This window comes from Halichoeres trimaculatus, unplaced genomic scaffold, assembly GCF_033239565.1.
Source record: "Halichoeres trimaculatus isolate MK-OKI-2021-1 unplaced genomic scaffold, fHalTri1.1 fHalTri1_scaffold_13, whole genome shotgun sequence".
NCBI classification, from domain to species: domain Eukaryota; kingdom Metazoa; phylum Chordata; class Actinopteri; order Labriformes; family Labridae; genus Halichoeres; species Halichoeres trimaculatus.
Window position 1 is genome coordinate 32,465,331 of NW_027437191.1, and position 16,768 is coordinate 32,482,098.

General features: G+C 37.0%; 1 protein-coding gene across 2 annotated transcripts in view; it reads left to right on the forward strand.

The window, feature by feature from the left end:
* usta (uronyl 2-sulfotransferase a) overlaps positions 1 to 16,326 on the forward strand; it is a 105,027-nt gene extending 88,701 nt beyond the window's left edge. For both annotated transcript variants that reach the window (XM_074684608.1, XM_074684609.1), the window contains 3 exons: positions 12,735 to 12,832; positions 12,914 to 13,071; positions 14,847 to 16,326. In XM_074684608.1, coding sequence (XP_074540709.1) covers positions 12,735 to 12,832; positions 12,914 to 13,071; positions 14,847 to 15,139 — 549 coding nt within the window. In that variant the 3' untranslated portion in view covers positions 15,140 to 16,326. The remainder of the gene's footprint in view (positions 1 to 12,734; positions 12,833 to 12,913; positions 13,072 to 14,846) is intronic.
* The last annotated feature ends 442 nt before the right edge of the window (positions 16,327 to 16,768 follow it).

The following is a 16,768-nucleotide window of genomic DNA, read 5'->3' on the forward strand; positions in this document are numbered from 1 at the left end:
ACACCCTGGTGATTTTAGAGGGTTCCTACATTTTTTAGTTCATTCATTAAAGAGGGGTTTAGTGCTTTTTTTTAAGTCTATGCTGTCCCTTTTCGGCGTGACATGATTTACAGCAGGATTTTCTCACACTGGTGTTCAGAAAACCCTTTTTTTAGGGTCTGTCTGAAATGCTACATTTTAGCTGCTGTTTCTTTAAGGCTCCTGGCTCAACAAACCCCCTTTCTTCTGATTGACCAGCATGTGTTGGGCCAAAGCTATGGACAGACCTTGGTGTTTGAGGCCTACCATTGTTTTAGCAAGTCTTATAGAGATCTCAAGATTTTGTGAAGATCTCATTTCCAATTATTGATTGGGAATGAGATTACGGAAATGAGACGATTATTTAACAGTTTTAAAATCTGCACACATTCATTATGAACATCCAGCATTCTTACTAAATACCACGGTTTAAAATATAGTAACATAAAATACCCCTCTTTAAAGGTTGGGTCTGCAGGAATTTTTTATTACTTGTCAGTAAACACAACATTCAAACTTGGCTCCTCCCCCTTGGCTCAGTGCCAGCGGCAGCACACACCCGCAGCCTCCAATCGTGACTATGTGAACACATTCAGTAGCCCAGCAACTACCTGTAGCATGGCTTTTCTATGTGGGAGAGACTCGAGAGCCATGCACCTGACTTAGCTTGTTAGCACAAGCTAATCACGGGTATTTGGCACATACCTGGTTAGCAGGAAGCTAACTCAAGTCGCTCTTCGTCCTGTGAAAGTCGAGCCAAGCTTCACCATGTTTGGATTTTTGTTTCACTTTGGTTGTTTTTCTTCCTGCTTGTTTTTTTTTTTTTTTTTTTTTTTGATACAACCAAAACATCAACATCAAGGCTGAGGTGGGGGGTTTGAGGCTAACACAGACGCTGACACACTTGTAAAGTTTTAATTTTTTGAGGAAAATCCTGCAGACTGTATCTTTATACACCTAATTTTCTTTGGTAGCTAGATGATTCCTCTTCTTGTATTTCCAAAACACTGGAGCACAAACAGCAGAGCATTTTCTCCTACAGAAATAAAAAAACACACTGAACTGAACGCTCTTTGAAGATGTCACAGACGAGGTGTAGCTTGAGGGAGGAGAGAAAATTGTAAGGCCGCAGCAGACTGATGCTAACCCAGTATTTAAATGTGATCGTGATTCCAGTGACAGACTTTTATTTGGCGTAACCACATGAGAAACTCTGAATCCTACATCTGTTTCCCAGGGGTGTAGCATCTCAAACTGAAGGCAGAGAGTGTGATGTTAGCAGTGCATGGCATTCAGAGCTTCACTTTAATGTTAAAGTCTGTAGTTTTTGATCTCTCTGGGGGGTCTGCTTGAACAAAGTCAGAGTTTGTAACAGTCAGTAGTTAGCTGTGAAGGTGTGCATCAAAGAGGAGAAGATGTGGCAGAAACAGAGCACCCTTTGGCTTAACAAACATCAAAACTGTAACAATGTCACTGTTTTTAAGGTGAATCTTCACAGCAGGTAAAATGCTAGTCACTGCTCTCACACCCCTCGCTGTCAGAGGCCCTGAGAGCTCAGGAGGCCATCCTGAGAGGCCAACAGGAGGAGTGGATGTCATCCTGGCTCGAGTCTGACTGGGTGTAATTAAGTATTGCACTGCTTTCCCTGGAGTTTTGGAGCATGTGAGTTGAGTTATTAAAGTATGCAGACCACGGGGCCCCTCGCTACAGTTAAAGGGGAGGGGGACGGGGAGCTGTACGGCTGCAGACTGGCTTACCTGTAAGTGTGAGTGTTTACTCTTCTACTTCTATAAGGCCCGAGTGTGGGAGGGTATTAGGGCCAGGGATAAGGAGGAAAAATGAGAGGAGGGAGATTTTTTTTCATGTTTCACTCTAGGAGAGAAGTAAAAGGGACAGAATTTAGCTGAAATGTTGAGGGGAAAACATTTCGAGGAAAAAAATGAAATTTAGTTAGAAGATAAATGCCGTTTGTTGCTGGGGAGTGACCTACACTTCCATAAAAAGCTGTTCCTGGGTCAAAACTCCAGTTTTTGTAGTTACATTCTTAAAGGTAGGGTCTGAATCAGCTGGATTCTGGTCATGCTGCTTTGATTAGCTTCTCTAGAAACTTTCTGATACAACCAAAACATCAACATCCAGGCTGAGGAGGGGGTTCGAAGCAGACACAGATACTGACACACATGTAAAGAACCCCCCCAAGTGACAAGTGAGCAGGATTATTCCTGTGAAAGTTGACATAGTAATTTTTAGGAAGATCCTGCACACTTTATCTTTAAACACTTGGGGCTCTAATTTCGTGCCGCAGCGCAGGGGGGCGCAAGCCTGGCGCACCCCCGCGCAGTGCGCTGCCAATTTGCCAATTTGGTAGACTGTCTGCGCAGAGATGGGTGTGACGGCCACCAGGGGGAGGTGTCAGCAGATTCATGTTGGCGCAGTGACAATTTCGCGCCAAAAAAAGTGCGCTGAAAGCTCGCCAGCTCCAACCTGGCCTATCCTCGGCGCAAAGCGGAGTGCACCCTCCGCAGCTGTAATTTGGTGACAGTGCGCACATGTCAACAAAGCCTCAGAGGCAGGTTTCCAGAGTGTCAGGCACATTTTAATGCAATAAACAATCACAGCAATCACTATTTAATGTAACCGTCTGAACCGGCATATACATTTATATCTATATTAATTTTCCCGTCACATCTGATGTCAGATTAAAGCCGTTTGTCATAATGGAAAGTTAACCTGACGGCAGCTGGAAGTTTGATGCACATCTCACAATTAAACAATAAACAGCCTTAACATCTGATACTGAGTATATATCTGGTTCTCTCATTTCATTTAATTCAAAGAAAAGACGAAGAAGAAAGAGACAAAATAAATGTATGTGCACTTGTATGTAAATGTATGTGACCAATCAGACGCTGCGCCTCGGCTGCAGGGCATTTAAAGGCGATGAGAGGCGCTCATTTGATTGGTGATAACAGCGCTCGGCTGTGTTAAACCCACACACAGCAGGTGCGCCTGCGCTTGCGCCTGGTCTATGAAATAAGAGCCCTTGGTATTCTCTGTTAGCCAGATGATATTTAATCATTATGGTTAACTCCTAAAACACTGGGGCACAAACAGCAGAACATTTCTCCGCCATAGCCGCTATCAGGTTAGCTTCTTCCACTCACTAATCAACACGCAAAGTCACTTGCCCACCAGGTGCTCTGTGATTTGGTGATGTAACAAGGCTTACCCTCCTCCCAGAAACTGTCCCAAAACAACTAAAACATCAACAACCAGGCAGAGGAAGGGGTTGAGGCAGACACAGACACTGATAACTAAGTTAACATTTTATTTTTTTCAGTAAAATCCAGCAGACTCTGCCTTTAAATGACTTAAAATAAAATTCTCATGAAGTTTCCAGAAGTTTGCACAAAGCTGTGGGCTAAAGTGTTAGCATGTTGTCACAAAATAAAAAAAAATTGTCGTGAAATTTTGAATTTAGTTGCCCAGCCTTACATCGTTGCCCCAAACTTTCTGTTTTTTCTTACAGCTCGACAGTCCAAATCTTGGTTATATTACATCATATTAACTTGGGAATGTTAGCAATAGCAACAAACTTTACACTGTCAGCTTGCTGCTACCTGCTACATCATGTGAATAAAAAGCGGCTGCTAGCTTCTGTATGATCCACTTTTTTGCAACAGTTCCCCATAAAATGAGCTGAAATTAACTATGAAACATAAATACAGAACACCAGATGAATTCACATGGAGTAATAGACTGAACAGTTTTGTGCAATAGCTGTGAGTGTAAATATTCAGATGGGTATCATGTATTAAGATTACAGGTTTAGGGTTTAGGATTAAGCTTTAACGTAAAGCTGCTGGTTTGGAGAGTTGAGCTTTTAGCTTCTGTAAGGCTGGGTTGAGGAAAAGCTTTAATTTGTAGCACTGATTTTATTTTCCATGAACAGCTATAATTTACCATGTGGGGAATATTGGTCACCGCAGTGGAGAGTTATTTAAGTCATTTCCTCCTAAATGCAATGATTTCCATGGTGGAACTGCAGATTAGCCTGTGTCAATTTTTTTTTATTTTTTTGTCCTTTGATATTTTTATTCTTCTTGGGGCATTAAAAAATGTTTTGTTTTGGGTTTTTTTTTGTTTGTTTTGGTTTTGTTTTTTTGTTTTTTTTGTTTTGTTTTTTTCAAATATTTAATTTTCTGGAAAGGTAAGGCATAAAAGGGTCAACAACTTATCAACTATAAAAGCACAAAGCACAAAGTTAAGTTGTAAAATATAAAAATATATATATTAGGAAAAATTAGTATATTTTTAAAGAAAAAACTATATTATTATTATTATTATTATTATTATTAATAATAATAATAATAATAATGATAATAATAATAATAATAATAATAATAATAATAATAATAATAATGTTTTGAAACATAATAATGAATTCTGTTTTTCATAGATTAAGAAAAAAAAACTTGAGTTCATGTTATTTTATTTTGTTATCTCCTGGAGTGGAGATGTCTCTAACAAATAAAAGTTTTAAAAAAATCTTCAATAAATAAAAACTTTATTCATGCCCCAAGAAGGATAACCCCCCCTTTTTTGTTTGTTTGCTTGTTTGTTTGTTTTGGTTTTGTTGTTTATTTAATTTTCCAGAAAAGGTACAGACATGCATCAAAGGGTCAAAAGCTTATCGACTAGAAAAAAAATTAAAGAAAAAACAACAACAATAATAATAATAATAATAATAATAATAACAATAATAATAATAATAATAATAATAATAATAATAATTGTATTGTTATTATTATTAATAATAATAATAACTATAATAATAATAATAATAATAATAATAATAATAATAATAATAATAATAATTTAAAAAAATATATGATAATTAATTCTGTTTTCAATAGATTTAGAAAAAAAAAATTTAGTCAATTTTGATTTATGTTGTAATGTCCTGGAGTGGAGATGTGTCTAACAAATAAAAGCTAAAAAAAAATCTTCAAAAAATAAAATATGTTGGAAAAATGAATATTTTTTTCATTCCCCTCAGAAGAATCAAAACAATTAGGTAGAAAGTGTTAATACATGCTTTTATATTTCAGATGTCAGAGGGTTAAAGTCCACCAAACGGTTCAATAAATCTTTGAGCGTCCTCACAAATATAGCCTTTCAGATGTGTGTGTATCAGCATGAGTGCCCTGTTAAATCAACACTCTGAGTTCAGACCAGCCTTGGATTTATCCCCTGCCTGCTGCGTGTTAGCCCGGCCTGCCCTGCGCTCCCTGTATGTGAGAGGTGTCAATGAAAGAACACTGTCAGTTTGCTAGCAGGGGCTGAGGGAACCTGATGCACGTGTTACTGAGACATTCCTGTGGTCGGCTTGGATTTTCCAGCAGTCCCCACACCCCTCCTTACACACACATATACACTACAGTGGAGAAATGCATGCACTGGACACACACTTGAGCAGTGGGCTGTCATGGAGGACGTAAAATACGAGCTCTTACTTAGAAAGAAATGACTTTATTTGAGCTGGCTCAAACACTCTGCATGAAAATGAGTAATTCCCAAAAAGCTGCTGGGAGTGACTAACCAGACCTACCACAATGTGTGCATGTGTTAGCAAGCATAACATGCAAGTCTTTGCAAAATATCTGTGGGTTAATTCAGATCCAGGACCAACAGGGATTAGGTGACACACTTTTATACTGGTCTGATCAGTTTATATTCCCATGAGAAGGAAAATCATCAGCTCCCATTAATCTGATATTTACGACAGCGTGCTCAGAAAACAAGTGCGCCTGTAAAGAGGCGCTGCTCATGTCCTTGCATGCCCTGACATTAACAGAAAGTACATTGGTATCTGGTCCAGCCCACTTACTGTAAGATGATGTCTCAAAGGGGTTTATGGTTTTTCAGACACAGAACGTATAGTCATGTCAGTTGGGTTTCGATTTCTGTGAGCGGCAGCTGAGCTCAGTGTTTTCACACACCGATCCTGCTGAGAGTGTAAAAAATGAAGCAAATACCTGGAATTTTGAGTTTAAAGCAGCTTTAACTAATAAATGTATTAACAATGGATGATTGTAAGGTGAGAGATTGTTAAAATCCAAGTCCTTTAACTCTTTAGGACTTTGAGAAGCAAGCAGGAAAACTTTGTTAGCGACACTCGCAAACACTTGCCACAAAGAGGAAGGAAATAGATGTATAAGGCGCTTGCTAGCTAGCACCTGTTAGCTCAAAGTTCCCTTCTCTCATCCTGTTTCCTACTCTATCCACTGTCATATCCCCTCCATTTAAAGGCATAAAAAGCCTGAAAAAAAAGTTAAAACATAATTATATTGTCTTCTTGTCAACTTTTTATTAGTTTTAATTAGCAGCTGAAAAGTTGCACTTTCTCTGTTTTGTCAAGTTTTGTCCTGATCAAAAATAGCGCCAGAATATATTTAAGTTAGCCACTAGCTAGGAAACATAGGCAAGGTTTTTAGTAGAAATTATGTATGACCTCAAGTTTTTTTGTTGAAGCTGAAGCAGTACTTTAAGCAGAATTAAAAAAAATAAAAAAATAAAAAAATAAACAATTACCCCTTGTTAAATATAAGCAGCTAGCTAGCTAGTAAACATAGCAGGGACAGTAGTGAAAGTGAAAGTGTGACACAGCGTAGACTTAACTTGCTAACAAGTCTGGTGGTCTGCTCAGTTTGATGCGAGCTGAAAATGACCCTGGGGAAGGCAAAACAGTGTAACTAGCTAGCTAGCTAGCTAGTTACATCCTTTTGCAGTAAGAGCAATAGGTACATTTTAAAAGCTCAGAATTCAAAAAAAGATATAATGACGCTAAATATATGGAATATATATAAAACAGCCCCAATGTTTCCTGAAAAGTAGCATGAAGCTAGCAACATAGCTAACATAGCGGAGACTTTTTTAATCTTACACAGCACATTTTGTAAAGAGCTAAAACAGAGCAGAGCGTGCCTTTAAACCCTTTTTGATCTGACCCTAAAAAGGCAACAAACACTCCCCAGTCGATATAAGCTGCTAGCTAGCTAGTAAACATAGCAGAGACAGTAGCGAACGTCCGCAGGGATTTGTTTTACAGTTTAAAACACTTCTGAAAAGAGACTTAATGAATAAAATTAGCCTAATATCAACTGAAAAATAGCGACTACATAGAAAACACAACAGAGACTTTACTTGCTAACAAGTCTGGCGTTCTGCTCGGTTTAATGAGTGCTGAAAATGAGCTTCAGAAATAAAGAAGAAAGGCAAAACAAGATACTTGTTTAATGTAACTAGCTAGCTAACAAACAGCAGGTACAATAGCTGGGGTCTGAGAGCTCAGAATTAAGTAAAAAGCTGGAATAATGCTTAAAATAAATAGAATGAATAAAACTGACACAATGTTTCCTGAAAAGTAGCATCTAGCTAACAAACGTAGCAGAGACTTCTTAAATCTTCCTCAGCTCATTTTGTTAAGAGTTAAAACATAGCAAAGCATGCCTTTAAAACATTTTTGATCTGAGCCCAGAAAGGAAACAATCACTTCCTGTTCAGTATAAGCAGCTAGCTGGCTGGTAAACATAGCAGGGACAGTAGCAAAAGTCTAACAGGATTCGATGAAGAGCTAAAACACTTTTAAAAAGAGACAGAATGAATAAAATTAACCTAATATTAACTAAAAAAAGTATCAACAAGATAGAAAACACAGCAGAGAATTTAATTGCTAATAAGTCAGGTGTTGTGCTAAATTGGACGAGAGCTGAAAATGAGCTTCAGAAATAAAGAGATAATGAAAAACAAGGTACCAGTTCGATGTAACTAGCCAGCTAGCTAACAGCAAGGGTAATAGCTGGGGTCTGAGAGCTCTGAATTGAGTAAAAAGCTAGAATGATAAGAAAAAATAGGAGAAAATAACTTACCCAGTGTTCCTGAAAAGTAGCATCTAGGTAGAAAACAAAGCAGAGGTTTTACGAGTCTTACACAGCTCATTTTGCAAAGAGTTGAAAAAGAGCAGAGCGTGCCTTTAAAACATTTTTGATCTGACCCTAAAAAGGCAACAGACACTTCCCATTCGATATAAGCAGCTAGCTAGCCAGTTAGCATAGCAGGGACAGTAGCGAAAGTCTGACAGGATTTGAAAAGAAGCAACAAGATAGAAAACACAGCAGAGACTTTACTTTATAACAAGTCTGGCGCTCTGCTCAGCTGGATGAGAGCTGAAAATAAGCTTTAGAAATAAAGAAGGAAGGCAAAACAAGATACCTGTTTAATGTAACTCGCTAGCTAGCTAGCTAGCTAGCTAGCTAGCTAGCTAACAGCCAGGGCAATAGCTAGTCTGAAAGTTAGCTAAGGATTCAATGAAGAGCCAGAATGATGCTAAAAAGAAATAGAATAGATGAAGCCATAAGGCAACAATCACTCCCTGTTTGACATAGGCAGCTAGCTAGCTAGTTAGTATAACAGGTATATGAGCATAAGACTGACTGTTAGCTCAGGATTTGGTGAAGAGCTGATGATGTTTAAAAAAGATCGAAGGAATAAAATAAGCTTGATATTTGCAAAATGAGAGGTGTTGCTAGCAAACAGCGCAGAAAGCTAAAGAATCTGACGGTTAGCATCGAGTTTAACGAAAAGCTAAAAGGAGACTGTTTCAGTTCAACAAGCCATATGCTCACTATGCAAAGTAGCAACTAGTTTAGCAGCTTTTTAAGCTATTGTCCATAAAGCACATTTGATATTTAGCTGAAAGAGTGAGAATGTTTAAACGTTGTGTTTACAGCTAACTTCCTTTGCATTTTGCTCCCACGCTCCCTGGTGGTAAAGGAGCAAAACCGTCCCACGGGAAAAGTTTACATCATCAATTATTTCTGATTTGATTCATTCACTCTTTTCAGGGAACAGGAGGCAGTTGTAGAGATTAGGGTCGACTTTGTTGTGGTTTCTGTGACTGCTCAGTTAGCCTAATCCACAGCGAGGAAAGGAACAATGAGCCTGAGTGTGCACACAGGAGCTCTCTACAAAATACTAATGGGTTCTTTAAAGAGAGTGCTCATTGTCTATCGTGTGTGTGAGTGTGTGTGTGTGTGTGTAGAGTGTGTGTGTGTGCACTTGTGTATAACTGAGTTGTGGCTGGATTCCCAGAGGTCCCCTAATGTTGAAGGATAAGGGTCCAGTATCAAGTGTTGAGAGAAGCTGAGCGGGGACTTCCTGGCAGTGAGCCGTGTGTGTGTGTGCCGGGGAATGGCGTCACACGTGTCACTTCCTGTCCGCTTTTCTGACCCCTCTCTCTTTTTTTTTTTTTTTTTTTTTTTTGTCTCTGGCTCCCACTCGCTTTTTCTCACTCGTTCTTTAATTTGGTTTGTAGTGATTTTCTCTGAGAGCTTTTGTGCTGAGGCTTTATTGAAGGAAAATCCTGTCTCGGGTCATTGCCAGCGTGTTTATTAGCATGGCAAGTGTGAGCGAAAAGCTACTTAATGCAACTTTTTTTTTCCTGGGATATTTCTGCACGTGTTCAGATCTTACTGAGAAAATTGAGGCATATTCCTTAAAAACTGCTCTAGATGTTATTATTTTGTATTTATTTGATATAATTTTAAATAAAAGTAAAAAAAAACAGTGTCTTATTTTAGGGGAAACAAGACAATTTCTACTTAAAATAAGACTCTTGAAAAGATTTCAGTTTTTTCGCAGTGAACAAACAATAAATGACATTTCAGCTCTGCAAACTCGCTTTAAGTCCAGCCACGACCCTCTTTCTATCTTTCTAACAATGGTGCGATGCTGAACTGCTCCTCTGGGTTTTGTTGTGGTTTCTCTGAAGAACTGTGTCGTGGCGTGCTTCACTGATCACCAATAAGTCGTGGAGCTCTGTCATGAAGTTCAAACAGACCCTGAAGCCGCCTGGTGAATCAGAGACAACTGCAGTTTTCAGCTGAGAGGAGAAAATAACCAGCGAGGAGCATCATTTATGTCGTCCCAGCTTATTAGGACAGACTTATGTTCACACACTTCCTGACATTGGTGGAAGCTGGACAGATCCAGATGAGTAAGAATAATAATAGTATGATAAAAAACTTGATTCCTGATTCTAACAATTATTTTATTTTTGTATTGTATTGTATTGTACTTCATATATATGGGATATTTTGTTTGCTTGTTTTTGTTTGTCTTTGTTTTTCTGGGAGGTTTTCATCCATGTTAGAGTCGTGCTTGATACGTTCCACCAGCACCATAAGTGTTCCTTTCTACTTCACTTTGTCTTTGTTGTCACTGATTATAATAAATGTGTATTCATGAAAACGCAATAAAAATATAAATAAATTAATAAAATATTAATAAATAAATAGATAAAAATTGTTTACAAAATGCTTTGACACATAAAAACATGGCAAGGAATTTAATATAGAATATCAGACTGTGAGAGGTTAGAGGTTAGTAAGATATTAAACGGACAAAAATAAATAAATAAATAAATAAATAAATAAATAAATTGAATTAAAAAATATATATTAAAAAAATAGAAAAAGAGGGAAAAAGATGACATCACATCAATAGGAAAAAGGAACAGGTTCTGAGACAAAGTTAATAGAATAAAAACGTTAAACAACTGAGTAAATTACCAAAAGAAAAAAGGAAGAAAGAAAGGGACAAAGAAAGAAAGAAAGAAAAAAAGGAAGAAAAAGAAAAAAGGAAGAAAGAAAAGAAAGACAGAATAGAAAAGAAAGAAAAAAGAAAGAAAGAAAAAAGAAAGAAAGAAAGAACGAAAGAAAGTAAGAAAGAAAGAAAGAAAGAAAGAAAGAAAGAAAGAAAGAAAGAAAGAAAAAAGAAAGAAAGAAAGAAAGAAAAAAGAAGAAAGAAAGAAAAGGAAGTAAGAAGAAGAAAGACAGAAAGAAAGAAAGAAAGAAAGAGAAAAAAGAAAGACGGAAAAAAAAAGAAAGAAAGAAAGAAAAAAAGGAAAGGAAGTAAGAAGAAGAAAGAAAGAAAGACAAAAGAAAGACAGAAAAAAGAAGAAAGAAAGAAAGAAAGAAAGAAAGAAAGAAAGGTGAAACAAATGAGAGCATAGGACAACGAGTCAAACATCATAAAAGCAAATCTGAAAAAATGAGGTTTACTCTTCAAAAATCTAAAATCCTATCAAGTGTTTTTGACTGAATTAAAGAAGAAAATTGTCTTGATTTACTCAAATTGAGCCACATTCGACTGATCAGTCTAGAAAAACGTCTTATTTTAAGTAGGGAAGCACTGATCCAGCTTATGTGGTCCCGATACTGATACCTGGACGATCCTGAACTGATACCAGTGTTAAATAATAACCTGCATGCTCTACTGAGGGATAAGACTGGTAATGTTTTAGGTAAAAGACAAAAATAGAGTACATATGGAATTAATAAAGTTAATATTCATTTTAACTGCAAGTGTTTAAATGTTTAACAGCCGTTTGGTCCCAAAAAAATGCTTCAGAATTTACAGGAAGGACTGTTTGATTGTAAAATCTTAGACCTTGTAGACTAAACCATATTTTAGCCTTAGTGACAAGTTTGGACCGATCCTTTCCCACAGATATCTGATACCAGGATCGGATTGGTGCATCATCGACAAAAAAAAAAAAGAAGAAGCAAAAAATGCTCAAAAATTTGCTTAAAACTAGAATAATGTCCCAATACAAGTAACTTTTCTCTTGCTCCATTGGTAGATATCTCAGACCTTATTTTGTCTTTAAATAACTTGAAGACATTTTTCTGGACTGGTCAGGTGAATGTGGCTCATATTAAGTTTAAAAAGACATTTTCTCCTGGAAATAAGACAAAAACACTGAGTCTGCGAGACGGCTTGTAAGGCGTCAACGTCTCTGTGATGGAGCATGGTGCGAGACCTGAGTGAGCTTTAAAAGTGGATTTGGTTTTGGAGATGGATCTGAACTGAATGAAACTGGACAGTTTTCTGAATGTGATGGTCTGAGTCAAAAATGACCACGTCAGGTGACGGGTTGTGTTTCTCTGGAGCCAAAAATGCCCCGGAGCGAAGTGATCCGAGCTGATCCTGACAGCTCTCCCACCTGGTTCCCAGCGCTCACCCACAGGCCCCTCATACCTCACCCTCATTTGCAGTCCGCGCCTTGTGGGAAGGTCTGAGCCTCTGGTTCTGTCTGACCCGGCTTAATCTCTGTGGTGGAGCATGTCGGCCTCGGTGTTGGAGAAATTGCTCTGTTTCAATCTGCCGTTACTGATTCTATCAGAGTCTGAATCTTAAAGGGCCGCTTTGGATTTCCAGTTTAACATCTTATTTGTGGCTCCTTTCTTCTCCTCCTCAGCCTGACTTTTGCTCTTTTTACTTTGACTTTTCAAACATTTGAGGTTAACAGCTCTAATCTAACCACTTTGTTTCTGAAACACGTCAGATTTTCTCTGCAGAAGCTCAGCAGTCGTAGCTCTGCTCTAAACGCCACAGATCGCCTTCACAGGTGAGCAGGAATCTGTTATACAACTCAACACCTCCAGAGAGCAGCTGGGGTGAAGGGGCAGAGCTTATCTCAGCGCTCAGGATGTTGTTTGGCAGAGAACTCGGCCTCTCAGATGACAGTCAGGGTTTCAGCGCTGTGCTGGAGGAGGGCTCCCTCTAGTGGCAAAGACGAGTCATTACAGCCAGGAAACAAAACCAGAAATGTTGATTAAAGAATAAAATATGTTTTATTTTTCTTTCTCTAGGACATCAATGTGTGCATTTTAGAGAACTACCCAGAATGCTCCAACCCCAGAGTTTTCTACATCATCCCTTATTTCTGCGGGCAGCATCCTCAGTGCAGGTACCGTATGGATGAAGAGTAATAAACACTGATTTTCTGCTTTCCAATCTCTGACGCTTCATATCTCTATCCTCTCCTCAGGGAGCCGGGGGTATGGGCTCTGGAAAGGGCCAAACAGAACGTTCTGGAGAACTACCTCCTGGTGGGAATCCTGGAGGAGCTGGAGGACGTTCTGCTCCTGTTGGAGAGGCTCTTACCTCATTACTTCACCGGAGTTCTCAACATCTACAAGAGCCCTGGTTGGTGCACGCAACAGTGTGTTCTGTGTAAAAAAAAAATTTAAAAATAAATAAATAACAAATAATTAGAGAAATAAACAACAAATTAGAAGAGAACAGCTAAATTATAAATAAATTATAAATAGTAAGATAAATAAATAATAAATGAGAAGATGACTAAATAATTTATAAATAAACAAATAAATAAAAAATGAATAATTAGATCAATAGATAATAAATGAGAAGATGACTAAATAATTTATAAATAAAAAAATAAATAATTAGATCAATAGATAATAAATGAGAAGATGAATAAATAATTTGTAAATAAACAAATAAATAAAAATAAAGAAATAAAGAAAAAATAAATAGATGAATAAATAATAAACAAACAAAAAAATAATTAATAAATAGATAAATAAATATAAATAAATAAACAAATGAATAAAAAAAATAATAAAAAATAAATAGATAAATATTGATTCATGATTTTAAGGGGAAATTGCTTTTTAGTAACAGCTACTCCCTTCAAAAAGTGTTAAAAATAAAAAGTGAAAAATATAAAAGATAAGACATTATAAAATACAAATTATACAAATATAAGAAAGTACGAAATGGAAGCAAAAATTTTACGTGAAAACAAATATGAGTATAAAATCGAAGTATGAAAATTTACTAAAAATATGTGATAAAAATAATTACATAAAATTTGGATTATTGCACAGATACAAGCATCAAATATGTTAATTGTACAGAAGGTAATTATTGCACATTTTGGCTTAAACCAGTGAGTCTGCTTGTCTGCTAGTCACTGCTAGTTTGTCTTTGTCTTGGGTAAATAATACTTTTTTTGTGGCTTAAGAAAACAATTCATAAAAAAATTGCGTCATCATGTCCATAATCCTTAGCTAGACCTAACATTATAATCTGATATTAATTCCATAAACTCTAAAAGGCTCTTATGTCTTGAGAAAACAAGTTCATTCCAGTTTTTTTCTTGTGATCCAGTGTTATTTCTCATAATCTCAAGAAAACGTTTTGTCTTACAATACTGGAATAATCTATCTCTTCTCTTGAAAAAAATCAGGATTTTTTGTTCCATGATTTAAAATCAGGATTTTTTTTGCTCTTTTTTTCAATTCAAATCTTTCATTTCAGTCTTTGTTTAAAAGATAGATTGAAAAAAAGTTGAGATTTCAGATCCCCTGAATTAGTCCTAAAAACTGACTCACAATGTTCATGTTTTGGGGAAAATATGTCTCATGATAAAGTTTGTGGATGTCATCATCATTCAATTTTTTTCTCTTGGTCTGGTGATAAAAAAGCAAACTAAATGTCGCAAAATTCAGAAATATCAAAGAATCCCAAATTAAATCAAAAGGTGTACTCCAAAGTTATCCTAAAAGTTTTGATCGAATAATTTGGTAGTAAATCAAAACAAAACATTTTTTAAGTTTCTGGCTTACTTTTACAGTGAAACTGAGACCTAACAGAAAATCTGGGCCATCTTTGTCACTATTGAATTGATAACACACTGATTTTTACAAACTTATGCAACTTATTTGACGTATTTTTCCTTTAAATTTGGTCCAGACACACCTAAACAAGTGTTCAACAACTTGAATGTTACTCGTTACATAAAAATTGCTTGAGACTGGAACAGTAATTGAATGCTGGGCTTCGGCCAAAAATTCCAGCTTTACCTCCATATCTGATTGAAACATGTATTTTATTTTGAAAGAGTGAAACATAGAGAACACTTATCTTTAAAAGATAATGTGTTTTTTTTCCTGCAGACTACAGGAAGATGGGAAACATGACGGGCACCGTACGGAAACACACGCCCACTCTGGAAGCCCTGCAGGTGCTCTACCACCGCATGCGCTACGAGTACGACTTCTACAACTTCATCCGCGACCAGTTCCACCTCATGAAGAAAAAAATCGGCCTCAAGTCTGTCTCCCAGCCCACCGCCTACTCGCCCGCTTTCCTCAGAGACCTGGCCCTCCGAACCCCGGAGCCTCTGGAGGAGGACGAGGAGCTGGACACGGACCTGGAGGACGCCAACAGCTGGCTGGTCCACCCCTGAGGGCCGCTGAGCAAACAGCGGACGTAGCCAAAAGGAGCTGATTGGCTGGAACGGGCTGGAAAGAGCTGGAGGCAGCCTGTGAGCGAGGAGGGGGGAGCGCTCCCCATCTTTCAGCATTCCCGTGAAAAGTGAGGTGTGTTTTTGGAGTGTGTGTGGATCCTGACAGCCGTGTTTGCGCGGGCACTGCTTTCCATTTGCAAAAAGACTCCTGCCCAGCACCGAGGACGGACTGTGGGGTTGAGAGTTGAAGGACTAATGCTCTATTTAAAAAAACACAGAGAACAATGGGACATAATGCAAAGCTCAACGTGCTCGATCAAGTTTTTGGTTCCTTCAAAAAAAGCATCATTGCCGTAATCTCCAGGAGAGATTAGCGCAAGTTTTGAGATTTAAAGTGTTGGGAACTATTCTACGAGTGTTGCTGTGGCAGACGACCTCAGAGACATTTGAAGAAGAAAGAGGAAGATTTTATGAAAGGGTGAACGTCCTTAAAGCTGGAACAGGAAGAGGAATCCACAGATAAAGAAGTACCAAAACCCTTTTCTGTATATTAGTCGTCTAAGACTGTTGAAAGTGCCAAATCTCACCCATCAGCGTCGCAGAAACCTTCGTCAGGTGTGATGGTGTTTGACAGATGTGTGAGATATTTAAAGGTATAAATGAGGGTGAAACGCTGAGCACTCAGTTATGAATTCAGAGAATTCCAACCACGTGTGCACGAATGATCCAGTTTGACCCGCAGGAAGTGAATTTAGCATAGATGTTTTATTTTGAAGGGGTGTTTTGTTGAGGCTTGATTTGAGTTAAAAAGAGCATTTATGGCGCATAATTTGTTTAACCCAAAGTTGAAAAGTTTGCCAAATATCAGTGTTTCTACTAGGATGCATTACAAAACTGTACGAATATACTGCACTTTTTTCTGAGGTGACTTTTCCAGAAATTCAGCAGCCGAACGGTCACGAAACTGGAAACTAAAATGCCTTTACACTGCAAAAAACGGAACTCTTATCAAGTGTTTTTGTCATATTTTAGATGAAAATTGTCTTATTATACTCCATATAAGCCACATTCATCCTATCAGTCTAGATCAAGATTCTATACATAGTAAAAATCTAGTGATTTAATTATCTTAACAAGTTTAAATATAAACATTCTTTTTTTATTTCTGATATTTTACACATGATGTCTAGGTTTAAATATTTTGAATACATTTTTCAAACTTTTTTTCCTTTTTTTAAAAATTAAAATGTCAGGAAAATGAAAGAAAAATTGAACTTCAAGAAATTTGAAATAAATAACAATGGCCAAATTTAAAAAAGTTGAAATCTCAAAATTAAAAAAAATTAAAAAATAAATTCTGAAGTTTAAAAAAGTTGTTTAAATTTTCGGAAATTTGCAAATGTTAAAAATATATATATTTTTCAAAAACCAAAAAGGTATTTCTAAATTTTGAAAAATGTCAAAAAAAATCTGAGATTTCAAAAAGTTGCAAAAAAATTGGAAATTTGCATAGATTTCATTAAAAAATGAAATTTCAAAAATTTTGAAATGTCAAAAAATCCTGATAAGGCTTTCAAAAATTTTCAGAAATTTGCAAATATTAAAAAAAAATGAAATTAAAAAAAAAGG